The sequence below is a fragment of the Zosterops lateralis genome (assembly GCF_965231275.1).
Source record: "Zosterops lateralis genome assembly, chromosome: 6".
Taxonomy (NCBI): Eukaryota; Metazoa; Chordata; class Aves; order Passeriformes; family Zosteropidae; genus Zosterops; species Zosterops lateralis.
The window spans coordinates 53,817,183-53,836,533 of NC_139761.1; the positions used below are offsets into that span (position 1 = coordinate 53,817,183).

Genomic DNA, 19,351 nt, shown 5'->3' on the forward strand with positions numbered 1-19,351 from the left:
TGGCGGGGCGGGGCGGCCCCGCGCAGGGCACGACGGGAATATGGAGAACTTCTCGGCGCTGTTCGGCGCGGCCGAGCCGCCGCCCGCCGCCGCCGCCGCGCTTGGATTCGGGCCCGCCAAGGCTCCTGGCGCCGGAGCTGCACCACCGCCCGCCGCTTCAGCCGCCGCGCCGCCGCCGGGCGAGGACGCAGCCCGCAAGGCCGCCGCCGGCCCCTTCTACCTGCTGCGGGAGCTACCAGGTGCGGGCGGGCCGCGGGGCGGGGCGGGTGCCGGGCTCGGCAAATCAGCGCGGCGAAACGCGGCCTCGGGGGGAACTGACGGCACCATGAGCCAATGAGCATGCGGGGGCGGGGTCAGGCACGGCGCGGTCCGGTGGGGAAGGGGGCGGCGGGGGGTCTCCGGGACCGGCCATCCCGACACTGAATGGTGCAGGGGCTCCGGGGGCCTGGACACGGTTGGGGAGAGGGCATGGAGAGCCCGGTGCTTCGGGTGCAGGGGGTCCCGGAGCCCAGGCGCGGCTGGGGAGAGGGGCCTGGGGTGTTGTTGGGGCGTTTCCCCTTGCCCATCTCGTCCCGCGGCCTCACAGGCACTACGGAGCTGACGGGCAGCACCAACCTCATCACACACTATAACCTGGAGCACGCCTACAACAAGTTCTGCGGGAAGAAGGTGAAGGAGAAGCTCAGTAACTTCCTCCCCGACTTGCCCGGCATGATCGACCTGCCCGGCTCCCACGACAGCAGCAGCCTGCGCTCGCTCATCGAGAAGCCGCCCATCTGTGGCAGCTCCTTCACCCCGCTCACGGGCGCCATGCTGACCGGCTTCCGCCTGCACGCCGGCCCGGTGAGCCCCGGGGCCTGCAGCCGGAGGGGGGGAGGGAGTGGGAGGGGCCCAGCCAGGCCTGACCACCCCCTTTTCTCCACAGCTGCCCGAGCAGTGCCGGCTGATGCACATCCAGCCGCCTAAGAAGAAGAACAAGCACAAGCACAAACAGAGCCGCACACAGGACCCCGTCCCCCCAGGTAAGGGCTGCTGCGGCCACCCCCCTCTTCCCCTTCAGCACCAGCAGAATATTGGCTCATCAGGTGCTTCTGCTTCTCCAGAAACCCCCTCGGACTCCGACCACAAGAAGAAAAAGAAGAAAAAAGAGGAGGATCCAGAGCGGAAGAGGAAGAAGAAAGAGAAGAAGAAAAAGAAGGTGAGTGGCAAGTCCAGTGCCTAGCCCATGGACTCCTGAGGGGCTCTGTGAGTGGCCATTCTCAAGGGGCTGCTGCCCAGCAGCTGTTACAGGTTCTGTCTATCCTTCTCCTGCAGAACCGGCACAGCCCGGAGCACCCAGGGGTGGGCAGCTCCCAGGCCAGCAGCAGCTTACGGTGAGGCCACGCCGGTGACGCCCTGGGGATCCCCCAGCCCACGGGAACAGCCCCGGCTGACCCCAGGGACACTGGGGCTGGCCTGTGCCCCTGGCTAAGAGGACACCTCTGCAGCCCCCCAGGACCAGGGGCACGGACTCTGTGGGTGCTGACCTCAGCCTTTTGTACCTGAAGAACCTGGAGCATCAAAGCTTCTTTTTTAGTCACCTTTTAAAGTCTGCTCTGAGGAGGGGCTGGTGGCCGTGGCTGCTGTGACCCTCAGCTGTAACGGAGGAGCCCAAACCAAGTTGTCTCTGGAGCGTGTGGCGTGCCCTCCTTTGGATCCCAAACCTCACCAGCACCTACGACACCTTCCCTGGAGCGGCATTTCCCATGCATCCTTACCTTCTGTGGGAGCAGAGTTTGTCTCAAGGTGGTGCCTCCCCAAAACTGGGCCAGGCTCAGCTCTTACCAGACCCTGTTCTCTCTCTCTCTCCCTTGGGATGGGCGGGAAGGCCGAGACCCTGAGGATCAGGAGCCCTGGAGGGGCTGCTCCATCCCTGGACGCCAAACAAAGCACACGCACGGCCCCGGGGTGGCTCATTAAATATCCTTTTATTCCTCGTTTTTAAAATGGCTGATAATAATAAAAAACCCTGGCGTGGCTGTGCGGGGCCACGGGAGCTATTGCTGTAGAGAAAGAGTCCGGTAGTGCCGGCAGGGCTTTGGGGACGGGGAGCACAGAGCTCCTTGGCTGCGCTTTTTTGGCATGTGATGAGAAAATATTGCTTTCCGGGGATGCACCTGCCTCTTCCCCGAGCGAGCGGAAATAAAAACACCCCTGCGACAGCGACAAACCTCCTCGGAATCATTAACAGAAATAAAAAAAGGCAACAAAACCAACAACCCCCCTCCCGCCCTCGACCCACAGCCCCTGGGGAAAGAGAACAAAGAGCAAAAATTGCAGGTGGGGGACGCTGGGGCCTCTGCACCAGCTCAGGCTGGGGGTGTGGGGGTGCTGCCCCCACCATGCCTACTCCCCGGGCCCCCCAAGGGGGCTGGAGGCTGCAGACACCACAAATCTGGGAGGGGAGTGTCTGAGGATGGGTACCTGGCACCCTATGGCCCCCTTCAGGGAGGGAACAGTGACACCCAGCAGATACCACTGCTCCTGCCATGGGTGCAGGAGGCAGCCCTACGTCCCTCCTTTGGGGACAGGGACAAGGTGAGGGGGGGCGGGCCCAGGCCCTGAGCAGGGTAGTTTCTTCCTCTCTCTGGGTAAGATATATAATTTCTGCTTCTTTTTTTTTTTTTAATATTTATATTTATATATATAGATATTTATATATACACACACCTGGTAACTCGGAAAGAGAAAAAAAATAGAATCCGTAACAATAATAATAATAAAAAAAAGTATTCTGGTTTAAAAACAATCCGTTCCTACCACGCCAGGCGAGCGGGTGATTGCACAAGGCCCACAAGTGGCTGGCGCAGCCGAGGCGGTGCCGGGGCTGCGGCCGCCCCCTCCCCGAGCCCTCCCCGAGCCCCCCGCGGGTGTGTGCCAGCCCCCGTGGCCTGGGGGGCAGAGGGAGGAGCAGGGGCGGCCCCGCCCGGCTCTCCCGGGAGTCCACAAGCGTCTGGCTGCGGGGCGGGGCTCTGGGGGCCGCCGGGGAGGAGGGGAGGGGGCGGCAGCTCTGCCCCTCATACCGAGATCTCGTAGGTCGTGCCCCCCACGCCCGAGACCTTCTTGACACCTCCGCGGGTGGGGCTGCTGAGGGGCACCGGCCCCGAGCCCGGTGGGGCCGAGCCCAGGCTCTTGGGCTGCCCGTTGGACTTGCTGTAGGCTGTTCTCATCTGCACCTCATCCCTGCGGGAAGGAAGCACAGACATGGAGTCAGGAGAGGGGACAGGTCACTGGCACTCAGCATTGCCACAGCCCTGCCCTCCCCAGGGACCACCAACTCCCACTCCAGATTATGAGGGACTCATGGGGTGACTGAGGAGGTGTGGGGGGGGCTGTTCTGGGAGGAGCAGGAAGATTTCTCTTGCTCTTCCTAGCATCTCTCCCCAGGGAGGGGTGTTCTGCTGCTCCAAGGGCTTGGAGAAACACAGAGCGAGGGTCCCCCCTGCCCAGGCCACAGACGCCCCTGTGCTATACTCACTTTGGTGCCAGTAAGGGCTGCAAGGCCACCTCCTCAGTCTCGGGGCCGCCGGCCTGAGAGGCTGTTTTTTGGCTGCTGTAAGACACGGATTTGCCCAGGTGGGGGGCGGCGGGCTGGTCGGGGGAGCCCAGCGAGCGCACCCGCAGCGCCGGGGGGGGCTCGGGCTTGCCAAAGCGGGGCAGGGCCGGGCGGGTGAGCGGGTTCTTGCCCAGGGGCGAGCGCTTCGAATCGTCCGAGGAGGAGCTGGTACGGGGGGCGTTGCTGGAGCCCGGCGTCGACTGGATGCCCGAGTCCGCCAGCCCTGCGTCCTCCTCCCGGCCCGGGGCCGGTGGCTGCTGCAGCAGCTTCTCCCGCTCCTGGATGGAGGCCACGATGTGGCGGGAGAGATTGTCATAGCGCACGGGCGAGGGATCGCGGGGCGCCGCGTGCTTGGGGGAGGCAGCGCTGGCGAAGCGGCCGTGCAGATCGGTCTCTCGCTGCTGGGCGATGCGGGCCGACAGGAAGGGCGAGGTGTAGCCCACGGGCGGCTCGGGCTCCGGGCCCGCCTGCACCGACTCGAAGTCGGGGCTGTCGGAGGGCGTGAGCAGGCTGTCGTACGAGAGGCTGCCGTTGCGCGTCTGGTTCACCAGGCTCTTGTAGGAGGTGGAGGTGGTGCCCTCCGAGCGGATGGATTGCAGATGGCCCGTCTCAAAGCCCGTGCCCTGGGCCGACTTGAGGCTAGAGGAGCGGGAGCCACTGGAGAGAGGGTCAAAGTGGAAACTCTTGCCAAAGGTGGGCGAGCGGAAGCTCTCAGGTTCCAGGCTCGGCTCCGAGCGGTAGCTGGGCTTGTGGCCGCTGTCACAGATGGAGTTGGGCTCCTTCAGGCTGTTCACTCGGCTCAGCTGAGGGGCAGAGGGGCAGCAGTTACCCACAGAATGACCATGGCGCCCCTGCAGAGTTCCCAATGCACACCCTAACCCTTCCTACACCAGGAAAGGGGTGGCATCCCCTCAGGGCTGGTGCCCTGCTCTGGACTCAGCCTTACCTTGGCACTGGTGGAATGGGGCAGGGCTGCCGAGCTGCTGCTGCTGCTGTAACCGGGCCGGTACTTGTACATGGTGGGAGTGGGGGGGCTGTCCTTGCCTAGCAAGCCGCTGTCTGCGCCGGGAGAGAGGGGCACACTAAGCGGGGCTGTGGGCAAGGAACGCGCCGAGCCCTGCCCTCCCTGCCTGAGAACCGACTCCGAGCCTGGGGCAGATGGACCAGGGGGGAGGGATGGGCAGAGGGGAGGTACATGGGGTGGGAGAGACAGACCAGGAGGAAGGGTTGTCCCCACAGCCACATGTGTGGGGCTGGCACTTCCCTGCCCCTGTGGCAGCCCCGGCTGGGTGACATCCTGGGGGTGCACAGCACGGAGGTGTCAGGGCACTCAATGGGACACACACACACCACAGCCCTCAGCGGGCAGCATGGCCAGGCAGCAGCGCCCAGGCATGGCCAGGAGAGCTGTGGGGTCTCCAGCTGCTGCAGAAAGCAGCTGCCACAGGCTCTGCCCATCACATCCCACCTCTGGCCAGGCCCACACAGAGCCGGCCACAGACGCTCTGCGCTGCTGAGCCAGGCCCGCCACCACTTCGCCTCCTCCATCCTGGCAGTGCGGCAGCTGCAAGGCACAGCTCCCAGTGGCTCCAGACAGCGCCATGCTGGCTTGGCCTCCGGCAGAGCAGAGCTGACTGTGAGCATCCCGCAGGCTTCTCCAAGTGCAAGGGGCCACATACACCGGCCCAGGAATGCCGATGTGCTCCAGGTCTGCCCTATGGCCCTGGCTCCTGGCCTGCCTGGTGCAGCCCTGGGCTCCCCTCCCAGCGGCTGCCAGAGCCCTGATGCCCTCCTTACCCTCAGTGGTGGCCAGGGTTAAGTGTGTCCTCAGGCCCGTGTAGCGGCTGAGGTCGGGCTTAGGTGGGGGTGGCGGCTCGGCGTCAGCAGACTGGCTCTCCGTCACCTCCAGGCTCCCCTTGGACTGCAGAGACAAAGCGCAGGAGGGGTCAGGAAGGGCCGAGGCCTCAGCCACCCCGGGCTGGCAGGGCATGGACAGTGGCACTGGGGGCTCCCATTGCCTCCCAGGCCATGCAACAGAACAGGGGGCAGTGTGTGCCCCGGGTGGGTGCTGGAAGTGCCAAGGAGGGGAAACCTCCAGAGGGTGCTCCGTGGGGAAGGATGGAACCAGTAAGGGCAATGGAGGGGACAAAGCCTCATGTGGTCACTGCCAGATGGGAAGGGGACAGTTCCCATCCCGCGGGGACATAGAACAAGACGACACGGAGGGGGACAGGGAACGTGACCAGGCTCATTCGGTTCTCTACTCACGGATGCAGGCTTGCACCCCTGGGCTCCGTGGAGGGCCCCAGCGCAGACAGCGCTGGTCCCCACCTTCCTCACCTTCGTCCTTTTCAGCTCTGTCTGGATACCATTGTCCATGATCTTGACAGTGATCTGACCATCTGACACCTCAGGCCGCAGGAATGGGGGTCTCACCAGCACTGTCTGCTCGGCCTTCGGGCGACCGAGGTACCTGGGGAAAGGGTGGGAGGAAGGTCATGGCCTGGAGCCCAGGATGGAGCAGTTTTTCTAGGGATGCAGAGGCCAGGCTCACCTGGGGGCTGGGGAGCTGCAGAGGACCCGGCTGACATTCTTACAGCAACCGTTGGTGAAGGGGTTGACGCCTCCCCGGAACTTGCCCGTCACCTGCAGCACAAAGGAGTGTCACAGCCAGCCATGCCAGCTCCCTCAGGACAACCACCCAGGATGGAGATACTCTGAGATCCTGCTCCTTTTCCTAGTCCCTGTTTCAGTGCTCAGCTTGATGGGGTAGGGTCGCCTCAATTTCACCTCCTGGGCCCCAGAAGTGCCCGCCTAGCTCCATCCTCTGACTGCACCCGCATGGATGCAGCTGCCCTTCAGTCACCCTGTGCTCTACCCCTCCAGCTCAGGGGCCTCCCCCAGCTATAATCCAGCCCATCCACACTCATGCTCTCCTGGGAAATCCCAAAATGTATCCATAGGTGGCCTGGCCAGGCCGGCCATCCCCCCCATAGACCCCCAGACATACCTGTTCGTTGGTAGTGCGGCCCCTGGCCACGAGCACCACGTGGAAGCCCGTCAGGCCAGCGACAGGAATGAAGAAGAGCCCAGCCACACACATCACCACCATCCTGCCACAGCCAGCTAAGGAGCAGCCACAGCCCTGTGCTCAGCACTGCACCACCCCCAGACCCCACCACCCCCCCATGCCCATTCCCACTGCCCAGGAGGATACGTGACGGCCATGCGGACACCGGAGAGCTCCTCCACCTGGTACAGGACGTAGAGCAGCCCGAAGCCGAAGACGCCCATGATGTGCGTGGTGAGCGACAGCAGGAAGAGGAAGAAGTAGCGGTAGTTGCGCCGCCCGATGCAGTTGTTGACCCAGGGGCAGTGGTGGTCAAACTCCTGCCGGGGATGGGGCACGGTGAGGGGGTGCTCGGGAGGCTCCCTGCCCCGTGGGGGGCTGGTGGAGGCCCCGGCAGCTCCTCACCTCCACGCAGTTGTCGCAGACGCTGCAGTGGGAGCAGCGGGGCGGGCGGTAGAAGCGGCAGGTCGCGCACCACTTCATGCGCACCTGGATGCCCTTGATCTCCACCGTCTTGTACAGCGGGGCCCGGAAATCGTCCTCCTTGTCCTCGTCCTCCTCAGCTGACAGGGACACCCCAGCGTGGCATCAGGGCCCAGCCAGACCCTGTCCGCCCAAGCCGAAGGCTCCCAGCATCACCTTCCTGTCACCCGGCACAGGGACACCGAGGGACCCCCAAACACAGGCCAGGGGGTGCTCTCCCAAGCCCTGCCCTGGAATCCTGACACTGCCTGAGCCCCAGGGACCCAACATGGGGTGCTGAACCCAGAGCTGCCATCTCTGTAGCACTTGTCACTGCCTGATCCCACTGGGCAGGGCGAGGAAGGCTCCTAGCCCACCTTTTGGAACCCTGAAATTTCCTTTACCTCCAGGGAAGGATGCAAGGAGGCAGCTCTTCCCAGCCGGAGCCAGACTCACCTCGTGGGAATATGCCTGGGTCCATGAAGGTGGCCATGCTGAAGTTGGCCAGCACGAAGAGGAAGACGACGGCATTGTAGGCGGGGATGATTGGGGACACATAGAGACTGAGCCCTGGGCACCTGCAGGGACAGCAGCCGTGAGACCCTTGGACCCTCACTTGTGTCGCTCCCGCCGCCTCCCACTGTCCTGGGGGCTCCCAGCAGTACATCCCACACCCAAACTGGAGCCACTTCTACAGCACATCCCGACCCTGGCCTGGGGAGCACCTGGGGGCTACAGTAGGACATGCTCCAGGCATTCATCAGGGAGCAAAATTCCCCTTTAGGAGGACCCCACTGGAGGGTTCCACAGAGCTGTGATGCTAGGAAAAGGGAAAACCAGGCAAATGACATGGGGGGCACCCAGGGGACCTGCCAGAAAGCACATGGATGTGGTCCTCCCTCTGCCCCACCAGCTGCTCAGGGGCAGAGAGGACCTGTGGGGGGACATGAAACCAGCACCAGCTCCAGTACCTCCAGAGCCACTCATGCTCCTCACATTCCAGAGACAGTTCCAGCAGGACATGGGGACCCTGGCCAGCACCCAGCTCCTCCAAGAGGCCCATGGGAGCACAGTGAGGGAATCACCCTGCTCCCTCCTACCCCAGCAGGAGGGCACGGGACAGCGGGCTTCCCCCTTGCAGGCGCCAGCATAATTCCCTAATCTGCTTTGCTGCTGGGATTTAATCCCACAGATCTAGGGCAGCATCTGTCCCTCTCTTCCCCCCACCGGGCTAAGTGCTGATGGATTTAGGTGGCCGGAGCAGCGCAGGGCTGGGCGGGCAGGGTGACATATGGTGCCAGCACTGTAATCCCCCACGAGGTTGGGGTGAAGGGGCAGGCACTGGCCCTGTCCCCTCCTCCACCACCACCCACGGGGACAGGTCCCATTGCTGGGTGAGGCAGTCCCGGGAGCCATGGCAAGGCTCCAGCTGGGAATGAGCCCTCGGTGCAGTTCAGGGCCCTGAGGAGGGCAGGGGGGCACCCCCGGGTGAGGAGCAGCAGCTGTGCCTGGTGGGACAGCCCCGGGCAGGGCAGGAGAAGCGGGCACACCCTTCCAGCACACGCCTGGCAACACAGAGGGTGAGGCAGGCAGGGCACTCCCAGCACTGGGCACTGCTCCGTGCCCCAGGGAGGGTGAGAATCATCAGTGGGACCTGCTCTCACAGGCCAAGGCTGAGGCTGTCCCCATCCAGGCACAGGGATGAGAGCAGGAGGGAAGACTTTTTGGGTTTCAGGACATCCCTGGCAAGTAGCACAGCATGGCCAAGCCACCCAGCACACTCTTCTTCTTCCTACTCCTCTCTGGACCCTCCAGGCCTCACACATCACACCAAGCTTCTCCTGCAAACCACTTTCCTCAAAGCCTCTTCCCCGCATCGTTGCTCAGGAGCCGCCCTGCTGGGCACCCTGGGCGCTGCCTCCCTGCTCCCTATCAGGCACCTCCCAGGATGGCACCTCCCGGCCCAGCCCCCCGAGCTCTGCCCCGGGCTGGGGAGTGGCTCCTGGAGCGGCACCGGCCATGCCGGCCCTGCCGCCTCCACGGGAAGCCAGCCAGGCGGATTCTCTGCAGCTGGGACGGGCTGGAGAGGAGTCGTCCTCTCCAATCTGTGCCCCAAAACCCTCCGGAGGGTAGTGCTGGAGAGGCAGGACCTACGTGACAGCACCTGGCCACAACCTGAGCAAGGGAAGAATCAGAGTCATGGAATCACAGAATTGTTAGGTTGGAAAAGCCCTCCAAGATCACTGATTCCAACTGCTTCCCCAGCACTGTCAGGGCCACCACTGAACCATGTCCCCAAGTGCCACAGCCACATGTTTTTTGGCGACTCCGCCACTGCCCTGGGCTGAACAACCCTTTCCATGAGGAAATTTTCCCTAATATCCAAACTAAACCTCTCCTGGCGCCACCTGAGGCTGCTTCCTCTCATCCTATCACTTGTTTCTTGGGAGAAGAGCCCAACCTCACCTGGCCACACCCTCCTGTCAGGGGTTGTAAAAGATTAAGGACTCACAGGAACCAAGGACCCCATGTCCCTGAGCTGAATTCCTACTCCACTTGAGAGAAGCCTCCCTGGCTCTGCACTCTGCTGGACTGAGAGGGCCAGGGGGCTCAGAGCAGCCCTAAAAGTAGGAAATGTCCTTCCAGAAACCCTATGGAAGCAGCTCCTCTTTCCAGGAAAGGAAATCCCAGCCCAAACCTTTGTTTGAAAGAGATGGAGCGGAGCCAGAAAGACCCAAGCCCGGGCAGCCATCCCACACAGGGAACAGCCAACAGCCAGGCTGAGCCAAGCACACAGCCTGGATCCTGAGAGACAGAGCCCAGGGAGGCAGGGAAGGATCCAGCTGCCTCAGAAAGCTCTGGGGCAGGCAGAGAGGGAAGGACCAGGGAAAGGGAACACTTCTGTGCTGTCCGGGCAGCCAGCCCTTCCTGAAGGGACACAGAGCTCCTGGGTCAGGACAGCACCCAGCAGGTCCCTGGGCTCAGACACACTGACAAGACCCCCTGGATGGGATTCACAGGCCAGGGCAAACACAACACCCTCCCTGGGGAACTCCAGGACTTGCTGCCTTCCTGTCTCCCTCACACCCAGGGACTCCTAGGCTGTGGGAGGTGGGAATCCCCACGGAGCCAGACCACCCAGTGGGCACTGTGCTGGTGACCCCAAAGCCAGGGAGTCACCTCCTTGGACCATCCCCACACATGGGAGGGATCAGGGTCCTCTGAAGGGAGCAAAGGTGCTGCCCATCCCCCAGGGAACCTCCTTATCAGGAGAGTGATGTGTTCCTGCCTTTTGCTCTCCTGAAAGGTGAGTGCAGGGCTGCAGGCCCTGCCTCGACCCCGGGGCACACAGGGCAGGAGGGGCAGAAGCAGGAGGAAGGCTCCTCCCCACCGCAGCTGGCCACGCAGGTCCCGCAGCACCCATCGGGTTTTCCCCTCAGGATCGGGATGCAACACGCTCACGGCCAGGGGAGCTGTCGGGACTTGTCCCTGGCAGCACATGAGAGGACTTGGGGAACCTCGGGCACCGTGAGTCACACCGGGATGCAAGACGGGCTTTTTGCTACCAGTCATGCCCGGAGAAGCCTGTCCTTCCCTGCTGGTATCCCCTCCCCAGCCCCTCATCCCCTCCACTCTCCCAGGCACAGCCTTCCCTCCCTGCCTCTTTCCCAGGACTATGACCCACAGGCTCTCCAGCTCTCCAAAGGCCTTGGCACAAACACAATCCCTGCTCGCCCTGACCCTCACACAAGTTTGGATCTGACTGGGAGCAGGCATGACACTGTGTCCCAATGGCACTGCCAGCCCCAGGGAGGGGACAGGGAACCTGAGAGCCAACTGCACCAGGAGCTGAGATCAGCCAATGGGGAGATGCAGGAATGGACATACAGACCCCAAGGGGGAATTTCCATCCTAAATCAGCACCTGACTGAGAGCCCAACAAGCCTGGGACGCCCACTCATCCCATGGGGAGGCAGGAACATCCTCTCTCCTTCTGCCCCTCCCTCCAGTGCAACCAGCCTCATTTCCACGGCCACAGGCTCAGCAACAGCTCCTAATTAAATTAATCAATTAAAAAGAGTTCTTGGCCCAGAGATACAAATCCTGGATGGACCAAAAAGCATCCAGTGGATAGGTTGGAAGCAACACAATTGGAGCCTTAAGAGCCATGCTGACCCCTGGCTGCTCCCTGCTTGGGGGAGGCCTCCCAGAGCCTGTCCTCACAGCTTCCATTGCACTTCCCTAAGGACAAGCCTTAGGATGGATGCTGACAGTGGGAAGGGGGCGAGCAGCCAGTGTGCAGCTGACCAGGTGGGGAAGGGGCACAGTGGCCCCCAGAACCACACAGGAGACAAACCTCAAACCCCATGTCCCTTCCAACCTGCTCCAGCACCAGGCAGACGCTGCCCCAAGGGACCCATCCCGCTGGGAGCAGGGCAGCTCCCTCATGGCCAAGCCCCGTGTGAACGCTGTGCCCGGGGTTTAATGGGATGTTCTGAAGGTGGATAAACAACATCGCTGACCTGCAATTACAGCGACCTGCCCAGGTGTTCCTGCCCCGGCCAAACCTGCTCCACGGCGCCGGCTCCAGCACTGCCTCTCACTGCCCGCTGATAAGCGGCTGCTCCCGACACTGCCCAAACCCGTGGCTGGGATGGGCTCGGAGTCCAGCTGTCCGGCAGCCACTGTGCCAAAACAGAGCCAGCCTGTCCCCTAAGGTCACACATGGGGTGGCACACTCAGCCTGGAGGGCACCGCCTGCTCCCTCTGCGTCTCCTTCATCCCCCTGGCACAGGAGCAACAGTCAGCGACTTCCACAGGCATCTGGCAGTCCGGAGCAGCCAAGCCCCGAGCCTGGGAGCCTGGTGATGGCTCGGTGTCCCAGCAGGGGACGGCCACACGCTGCTGAGTGACACTGACAGCTGCACTGGCGCTGGACAGGGCCAACCAACCCCGCTCCCCTCTTTGGTCGTCAAGTTCCTCTGTCCCTGCCCAGTGGCTGCCAAAGCCACGGTGACCTTCCCACCACCAATGGCTCCTTCCCAGGGAGTGGCAGCAGCCAGGGCACCTGTCCCTTTGGCCTCCCGCAGCTCCAGCTGATTCCTGTGGCCCCAGCAGGAAAACCCCAGGGAGTGGGAGAGGCTCCCTGAAGCAGAGGGTGCATGACCCTGCCAGGACCCCAAACACAGCCCCGCTGAGACCCCAGGAATGCCCTGCAGGATTTGGTGGCCATTCCAGCTGCCACGCTCTGGCTTTCCTGCCAGGCACACTGTGCCATGGTGCCAGCCCGGCTGAGCCACTCTCTGCCCGGCTCCCTCAGCACCTCGAGGTTCTGCTCCCCACCCTGTCGCCCCCCTGGGCACGTCACTGAGGCACGTGTTTCCAGGCAGGGGAGAGCAGCAGCCCAGGGATGTCACCATGCCTCTCTAGCACCCCAAACCACCTCCCAGCCCAGTGGGTCCCCCAAGGCCCAAGTGACCTGCTGGCCATTTCCCTGGGGCCCTCTCCAGGGACATGGAACCCTTGTTGCCCCAGGGCAGAGGACAGAACACCACTAGTGATCCGCACAGGGGTCAGAGTTCTCCTCCCTGAACTTTCCTTTGTGGCTCACAAATCGATTACGAAACTAAAAATAACACATGTCCTGCCCCAGCCCACCAATCCACCTCGCCCGGCTCCAAAGGAGAAAGTGATCCATGCGTTTTCCACCCACAGGTCACAAACCAGTTCCCAACCTAGCTGACCTGGAGTTGAGCGGTGCCTCACCAGGACCACCAGCATGCAGCTTCCCCTGGGAAAACTCATAGAGTGAAATGGCTCCCACTGTGGCTGCAGCACCCAGAGCACAACATCCCCCTTCCCCCTGGGAGGAAATCCCAGCTCCTCTCCCCTGTCCTGGCCAGCCCACCCCGCTCTGGCTGAGCAGCTGGGACTCACGTGAAGGCGAAGAAGAGGGTAGTGGCTCCCACTAGGAAGATGGCAGCAGCGGAGACCGGGACGTACTTGCTGGGTTTGAATCTCTTTCCAGAGGCTGCTGGCATGTTGGAGCTGTGGTGGGGGGTCCGCCCCGCAGCATAGCCCAGGCCCCAGGGGACTCAGAGCAGGATGAGAAGGGGAGGGGGACAGGGACTGACCCCTACCCTGCCCCCGCACCTGCTCCTGGGGCAAGTTCCGACCGGGGCGGAGAGTCCGGAGAAGGGTCTGGAGCAAGAGGCCCAGGAGAGGAGCCCACTCTAAACTCTGCCCCGAGAGAGCTCACAGGCGCAGGGAAGGAGGGTTAAAAACATTAAAAATTCACAATAGAGAAGGGGATTTGGGTTTAGGACAACCGTTGGAGCGGGAATGCTGAGAGCCCTTCCAAGCCTCAGTCCAGGCAGCAGCCCACAGGGAGCAGGACTCCTAAAGGCAGGCTCTGAAGGGAGGGAATTCCCCAGGCTCAGGCAGGGCGCTTCCCACCCAGCCAGCACCACGAGAAGAGCACAGGATCAGCAAACTCCTTGCAAAAAAGCCACTCCGGGAGCCTCAGGGAAGCCACTGCTCCTTTTTAATCCACCTCTGCTGTGCCACAGCCCCCGGTGCTGCATGGGAGGAGGGGGTGGTCTCCAAGCAATCCCAGCTTCCTCACGGAGCTGCCGTGCCTCCTCCTCCTCTCGCTGGAGGGGTCACGGAAACAACTCTCCCTGATTTCACCAGGATCTGGGGCTGGCTGGCGGTGGCTGTTTAATTTTATTTATTTCTCTCTTGTCTGTTAAAGCCGAGGAACAGCTGGTGCAAGGTTGAGCTGTAAATCCTTTCTTTCCAGGGGGGCGGAGGGGAAGGTCTGGCGGATTGTGGGTTTTCCTACTTGCTCCTTTCTCCTGACCCCCCAGGCCCTTCCATGGGCTCAGTATCCACTTGGCAGTTGGGGAGCAACAGGAATTTCATTAAATCTTCTCTGCAGCAACCATTTCCCAGCAGGTGAAGAGGAAGGGGGTGTTCAGGGAGTGTCTTTACAACCCCAGCAGACACCAAAGGGTGGAAGTGGTGCTGAGCAGCTCTGTCTCACCCATGGCCCAGGTGGTGTCAGGGGAAACCTCAGTTTGTTCCAAACAGCTCCATTTTTTCCTCCCTCTTCCTTTGTTAAAAATCTTTCTTCATTCATCCATCCATCCACCTTTTAAAAAAAACTACATCAAACCATTAAAACTCGAGGTCTGGTAGCCACAGCTCACCTGTGGAAAAAACAACAGAAATTAGCATGGCGAGAGAAGGGATGGAGCCGGCTGTCATTAGCCACAGCAGCCTGGCCATGGCATCTCCCATTCCAGCCCAGGGGCATTGGCTGCTGCAGGAACTCCAAGCCACCCCCTCTACTACCGAGAAACCCACCCCAAGCCCTGGAAGGACTGGAGAGACACCGTGAATTCCTTCCTGCAGCTCCAGCTCAAATGCCAGCACCGGTGAGTGCTGGCTCCCTGAGGGGCAGGGGCTGAGCAGAGGCTCCAGGACTTAAGGGTGGAGACCACAGGAGGAAAAAACATTCAGGAATCTCACCCCCTTCCCTGGAGAGTAGGAGACAAGGAGAGGCCTATGGAAAGCACCAATCCCATGATCGGAGGTGGCCTTTGCAGCTCTGGATTCATCAGGAACTGATGTGCCAGGACAAGGAGTGGATTTGAAATGACAGAGCTCAGGATTAGATGGGATATTGGGAAGAAATTCTACCCTGTGAAGGTGGTGAGGCCATGGTACAGGTTGCCCAGAGAAGCTGTGGATGCCACATTCCTGGAAGTGTCCAAGGCCAGGCTGGATGGGGCTTGGAGCAACCTGGGATAGTGAAAGGTGCCCCTACCCACAGCCCTGACCTGCCCCAAGCAGCCACAAGCCCAACATTCATCATATCCCCCCAGTTTCCTGCTGCTACAGCCTCCACTCCTCACCTTGTCACCGTCTGTCACCAACCCTCCCTTTGCTGCCTCCATGGCACTGCAGGTCCAAGTGGAGCTTTACAGCTCACTCCTTTCTCCCTTCAGCTTTCTCTGCCTCCCCAATTTCTCCTTCAGGGTGGGCAGGGAGCTCTCCAGCGCTGACTAAACGCAGGTGAAGGTTGGGAGAGCTGCGGCACCCAATTAAAGGCAGGTTTAATGACAAGGATGTGTTACCACCAAGTGGGTTCAGCCCCGGCTCACGGCGTCAGCCACCCTGCCTGACTCACCCAGGAGTGAGGCCTCTGCAGGACTGAAGCTCAGCTTCCCACCCCTAGGTTTCCCTGCCCTTGGGAGTGAGAGGAAATGTGGGGCCAAAGCTCTGCCCAGCTGGGAATGAGCAGGTTTCACCTGGCAGCAGCTCCTGAGTGGAGCAAATTGAACAGTAACACCAGGGAAAGCTGTTTTCCATAGTAGGGACAGAGTTCCCTGGAGAGCAGCAGTCTCCCAGCCCCGTTCTGCCTATTCGGGGAAGAGCCCAACACCCCACGGAGCCGAGCCCAACAGCAATTCCAGGGATGGGCTATCGGAAGTCCAGGCCTGACATCACGGCTGATTGCTTTAGCAGGAGCAATCTGCTCCCAGAGCACCCGGCCCTTTGAACGCTCCGCCACGGAGGCACGGCCACACCTCGGGTTCAAACAGACGCTGCCAGGCAGAAGGAGCTGTTCCCTGATAATTCCTCCTCCGGAGATCCCCACCCTGCCCTCGCAGGGCGCCATGGGCATGCATCTTGTGGCCCTGCTCTGCCCCAGCCCTTCCAGCCAGAGATCCAGGCACTCCAGCCCTTCCACAGGGTGATCCCTGCAGAGCTGTGTGTGCCAGAGCCAGCTCCCCATGGAATCAGGTACCCATGGGACAGGCCTATCAGCAGGGGGAGAGCCCCAGTGCTGTCATTAGTGACATCCCAGCAAGAAGAGATGCAAATGCATCCCTGCTCCAGCCCCTGTGCCCAGAATAACTCCACAACTCATCAAACAGGAGGCTGCCGAGCCCATTCCGGCTCCCAGAGCCACCACACTGCTCCTGGGAATGCCTCTGGCGTGCTGAGATCCCACAGGATTCCCCAGCCCCAGCCCTGCTGCAGAGACTTGGGCAGAAGCTGTCAATGCGCAGCACAGCGTGCCGGGATCTCTGCTTGGCAATTCTTAAGGGATCAAGGAAAAACACAAGGAAAATCCAACCCCAAATTCCCACAAATTACACTAATTCAGGCCCCAATTCTCCCAAACATGCATATTCTTTCCCAGCCATCCCTTTTCCCAGCCCTACAACCTGCCCACCTCTCATCAACCGAACGCTTCCTTTCCCTCCACCTCTGCCCCAAATCCTCTGTCTCTCCGGCCACTTTGTCCCTATCCACAAAGGCCACTCACAGACTTCCCTGCTCCAAAGAGCCCCCAACTCATCTGGCTTACCTGTGGCCTACATGGGCTCTGCTCTTGCCTCCCATTCCCTTCCCTCTGCCAATTCCAGCCCAGCAACTCCTCCTCTCCTGCTGCTCCTCCAGACCTGCCCTGCTCCTTCCTCCTCCAGCGCCTGTGTCACTGCTCACTCCCCCTTCCCTCTCCCTCAGAAATTCCACCTGGTTTTCCCATCCCAGCACCTCCTTTTTGAAGCACTTTCCCAGTTCTGCTCTGCTCAGCCACCTTCAGAGCAGTAATCTCCACTCTCCAGGGTTTTCCTCTCCTCATACAGGGGAGCTGCTCCTGTTTCCTTCATCTCCATTTCTGGGGATTTCTTTTAATTCCAAATTCCCTCCCTTGGGAGATGTGCAACCACGACTGCTGCCATCTTCCATTTCTTTGGGCCTGTGTCTCCTTTTCCTGGGTCAAGGCCCCGTAAAGCCTCACTGATTTCCTCCTTTTACTCCCCTCCCCGCCCTGTGCTCCTCCTTCCCTGCTTCCTACCCCACTCTGCTCATCTGCTTCAGCCCCTCTCTTGCCTTTCCACACATAGCCAGGTGCTCCAGGGCTTGTCCCTTCTGGAGCACGAGGCCCTCCCCACCTCTACTGGGATGGGGACACACGTGTCTCCAGCTCCCAGCATTCCCTCCTCCCTCACTCTGCTTCTGTCCAGGAAGGAGGAAATGCACCTGGGCATCGACCATGTGGCTCCTGCCACCCCTGGGATCCACGGCACAGGCAGGACAGAGTTCCCTCCCGGTTACCGGCTCCCAAACCTGCGTCACTCACTGGGATCCGCAGCTCCCAACCTGCCCCGATCCAGCCGAGTTCCCATAGCGCAGGGCAAACACACAAACAATTCCTTCCATGTGAGGCAACTCCCAGACAGGGCAGATCCCAGGCTGCAGAGACGGGATGTGCTTTACCTGTTCCCACTTTGTTTTGATCTGCTGCATCCCAGAGTTCCACAGAGCCATTCCAGAGTTCACCGCCTGGCACTCAGAGAGAGCCATCCATGGAACAAGGAATTCTCTCCTCCCTCTGCAGCTCCCTCTGCTCACCCTAGCCTTGCACAACCAGCTAACACTTCACACTCTAAAATCCACCAGAGAAAGTGCAAATTTTCCCAAACCTGGCACTGAGGCCAGAGCAATGCCAGTGTGAGATCCCCACTGGTCACTGCCCTGTGACCAAACAGGAGCACCTGCCCCAACAGGGCAGTCTGGGGACACTTCCCCACTCTTAACTCCAAAGGAGGCTGCACAGCAACATATGTTTGGCTGCCCCTCGGTTCCAGGTGCATCCCACACACTTGCCTTTCTCCCACATGGATGTACAGAAAGATCAACACAGCACATGGAGAAATATTCCACTGCAGACAGCCAGAAGGCTGGAATCACTCTGTGCTTATCTCCTGCCCGAGTCTTACACCACTCCCATCCTCCTTTCCCAGCCCATCCCGCTGGTTTACATGGGATTAGCCCCATTTTATGGGCAAAGCAGAAGGAACAATGCCTCATCCATTGAGGCCACGTCCCAAAGGGCCCCACAGCGAGCAAGGACAGCGCCAGCCTCTTGTCACTGTGTTAGGAGACACCGAGCACAGCGACAGGTGGGAATGTCCCCAGACAAGCCCCTCACAGGGCAGTTCAAGGTCTCCTTGGACCCACCCAACCACCACCCCCTCCATTCCCAGATGGGGCTCCTGGCCTCGGGAACCAACGGGAATAAACGCCCGCTAAAGCAGCGCCTGGGCCCAGCGGAGGGACGGTGGTAACTGGATTAAGCTCAGAAAGAGGCTCCAAGATAACTCTGGCTTTGATCGAGACAAGGCTGTGGTTGTACTTTCCATGCCCCAAAAACCCGAGCAGCCCCTAGCGCAGAGAATCCTGCTTCCCTAATGCCCAAATCCAGCTCTGCGCCGGGGCGGGAGCCGGCAGAGCCGGGGGAACCACTTCCCAGAGCCACGGGGAGCACAGGGGCAGCCGATCCGCTCCCGAATGGGCGCGGGGAGGGGCTGGAACCCGCACAGCTCAGGGGTTTGGGGCTCCGGGAATTCTGAGGCCAGGCCGGGCCCCTGCCATGCCCCCAAGCCGGGAGCAGGGAGGAACTGTGCCGGGAGGAGAGGCCGTGCTGTAAGCGGGGTCTCCCCTCGGCCGCGGCACAGGGGCCGAGCTCCGGTGCCACAGAACGGCGCGGGGACGGCGCTCCCGGGGCACCGGGGCCAGGCCGGGCGCGGGACAGCGCAGGAGTCCCCGGGCGCTCCCTGGCCCCGGGCGGGTTCCGAGCCCCGCTCCGCTCACCCCGCACCGTGCGCAGGGCGGCCCCGGCCCGCGGGGCACCGCTCCCCGCCGGCCCCTGGCCCGGCTCCCTCGGGAGAGAGTCCCAGTGGCGGCGGGGCCCGGACAGGGCAGCCGGGGCAAGAGGAAGCGGCGCTCCCGTGTAGAGACACCGCGGCCGCGGGGCAGGCGGCCGTGCGGAACGGCGGAGCGGGGCCGCGGCCGGAGGGGCGGGCCGGGCAGGGGTCGGTGCCTGCCGGGGCGCCGGGCAGGAGGGTTCGCGGCCCCGTGGGGGGACACCGGGGCACGGCCCGAGCCGCGCGCGGGGGGAGCCGCGGGGGCAGCGGCGGGGCGGGGGCGGTCGCGGCCGGGCCCCGGCGAGGGAAGCGCGGGGCCGGCGGGCCGGGGAGGCGGCGGGGTCGCGGCGGGCGGCGCGGCCCACGTGACTCACCGGCAGGAGGCCGCGCGCGGCGGCGGCTCCGGGCTCGGACGGCGGCGGCGGCTGCGGCGGGCGGGACGTCACGCGCGCGCGTGCGCACCGCGCCCCCCCGCGCGCCTCCATTGGCCGCCTCCTG

The 19,351-nt window shown here is 62.1% G+C and overlaps 2 protein-coding genes across 2 annotated transcripts; one reads left to right on the forward strand and one right to left on the reverse strand.

Annotated features, from left to right (window-relative positions):
- The first annotated feature begins 25 nt into the window (after positions 1–25).
- Positions 26–1,426, forward strand: MED19 (mediator complex subunit 19). The gene is made up of 5 exons (XM_083862839.1): positions 26–239; positions 587–843; positions 926–1,022; positions 1,104–1,198; positions 1,315–1,426. Exons 1-5 carry the CDS (start codon positions 41–43, stop codon positions 1,375–1,377), a joined length of 711 nt encoding a protein of 236 aa, XP_083718965.1. The 5' UTR covers positions 26–40; the 3' UTR covers positions 1,378–1,426.
- Positions 1,387–19,278, reverse strand: ZDHHC5 (zDHHC palmitoyltransferase 5). The gene is made up of 12 exons (XM_083862838.1): positions 19,228–19,278; positions 13,065–14,338; positions 7,584–7,705; positions 7,071–7,228; positions 6,813–6,985; positions 6,606–6,708; positions 6,150–6,241; positions 5,936–6,068; positions 5,393–5,516; positions 4,542–4,654; positions 3,518–4,398; positions 1,387–3,222 (listed from the first exon to the last, which is right to left on the reverse strand). The coding sequence occupies exons 2-12, from the start codon at positions 13,166–13,168 to the stop codon at positions 3,057–3,059; spliced, it is 2,169 nt and encodes a 722-aa protein (XP_083718964.1). The 5' UTR covers positions 13,169–14,338; positions 19,228–19,278; the 3' UTR covers positions 1,387–3,056.
- Positions 19,279–19,351: the final 73 nt, after the last annotated feature.

Excerpts from the sequence above, each read along its gene's own strand:
- MED19 (XM_083862839.1), top strand. The coding sequence starts at position 41 with ATGGAGAACTTCTCGGCGCTGTTCGGCGCGGCCGAGCCGCCGCCCGCC. Across the intron at positions 844-925 it reads TCCGCCTGCACGCCGGCCCG|CTGCCCGAGCAGTGCCGGCT; the intron begins GTGAGCCCCGGG and ends TTTTCTCCACAG. Across the intron at positions 1,199-1,314 it reads AAGAGAAGAAGAAAAAGAAG|AACCGGCACAGCCCGGAGCA; the intron begins GTGAGTGGCAAG and ends CTTCTCCTGCAG.
- ZDHHC5 (XM_083862838.1), bottom strand. The coding sequence starts at position 13,168 with ATGCCAGCAGCCTCTGGAAAGAGATTCAAACCCAGCAAGTACGTCCCG. Across the intron at positions 6,069-6,149 it reads TGCAGCTCCCCAGCCCCCAG|GTACCTCGGTCGCCCGAAGG; the intron begins GTGAGCCTGGCC and ends CCCTTTCCCCAG. Across the intron at positions 4,655-5,392 it reads AACCCTGGCCACCACTGAGG|ACAGCGGCTTGCTAGGCAAG; the intron begins GTAAGGAGGGCA and ends CTCCCGGCGCAG.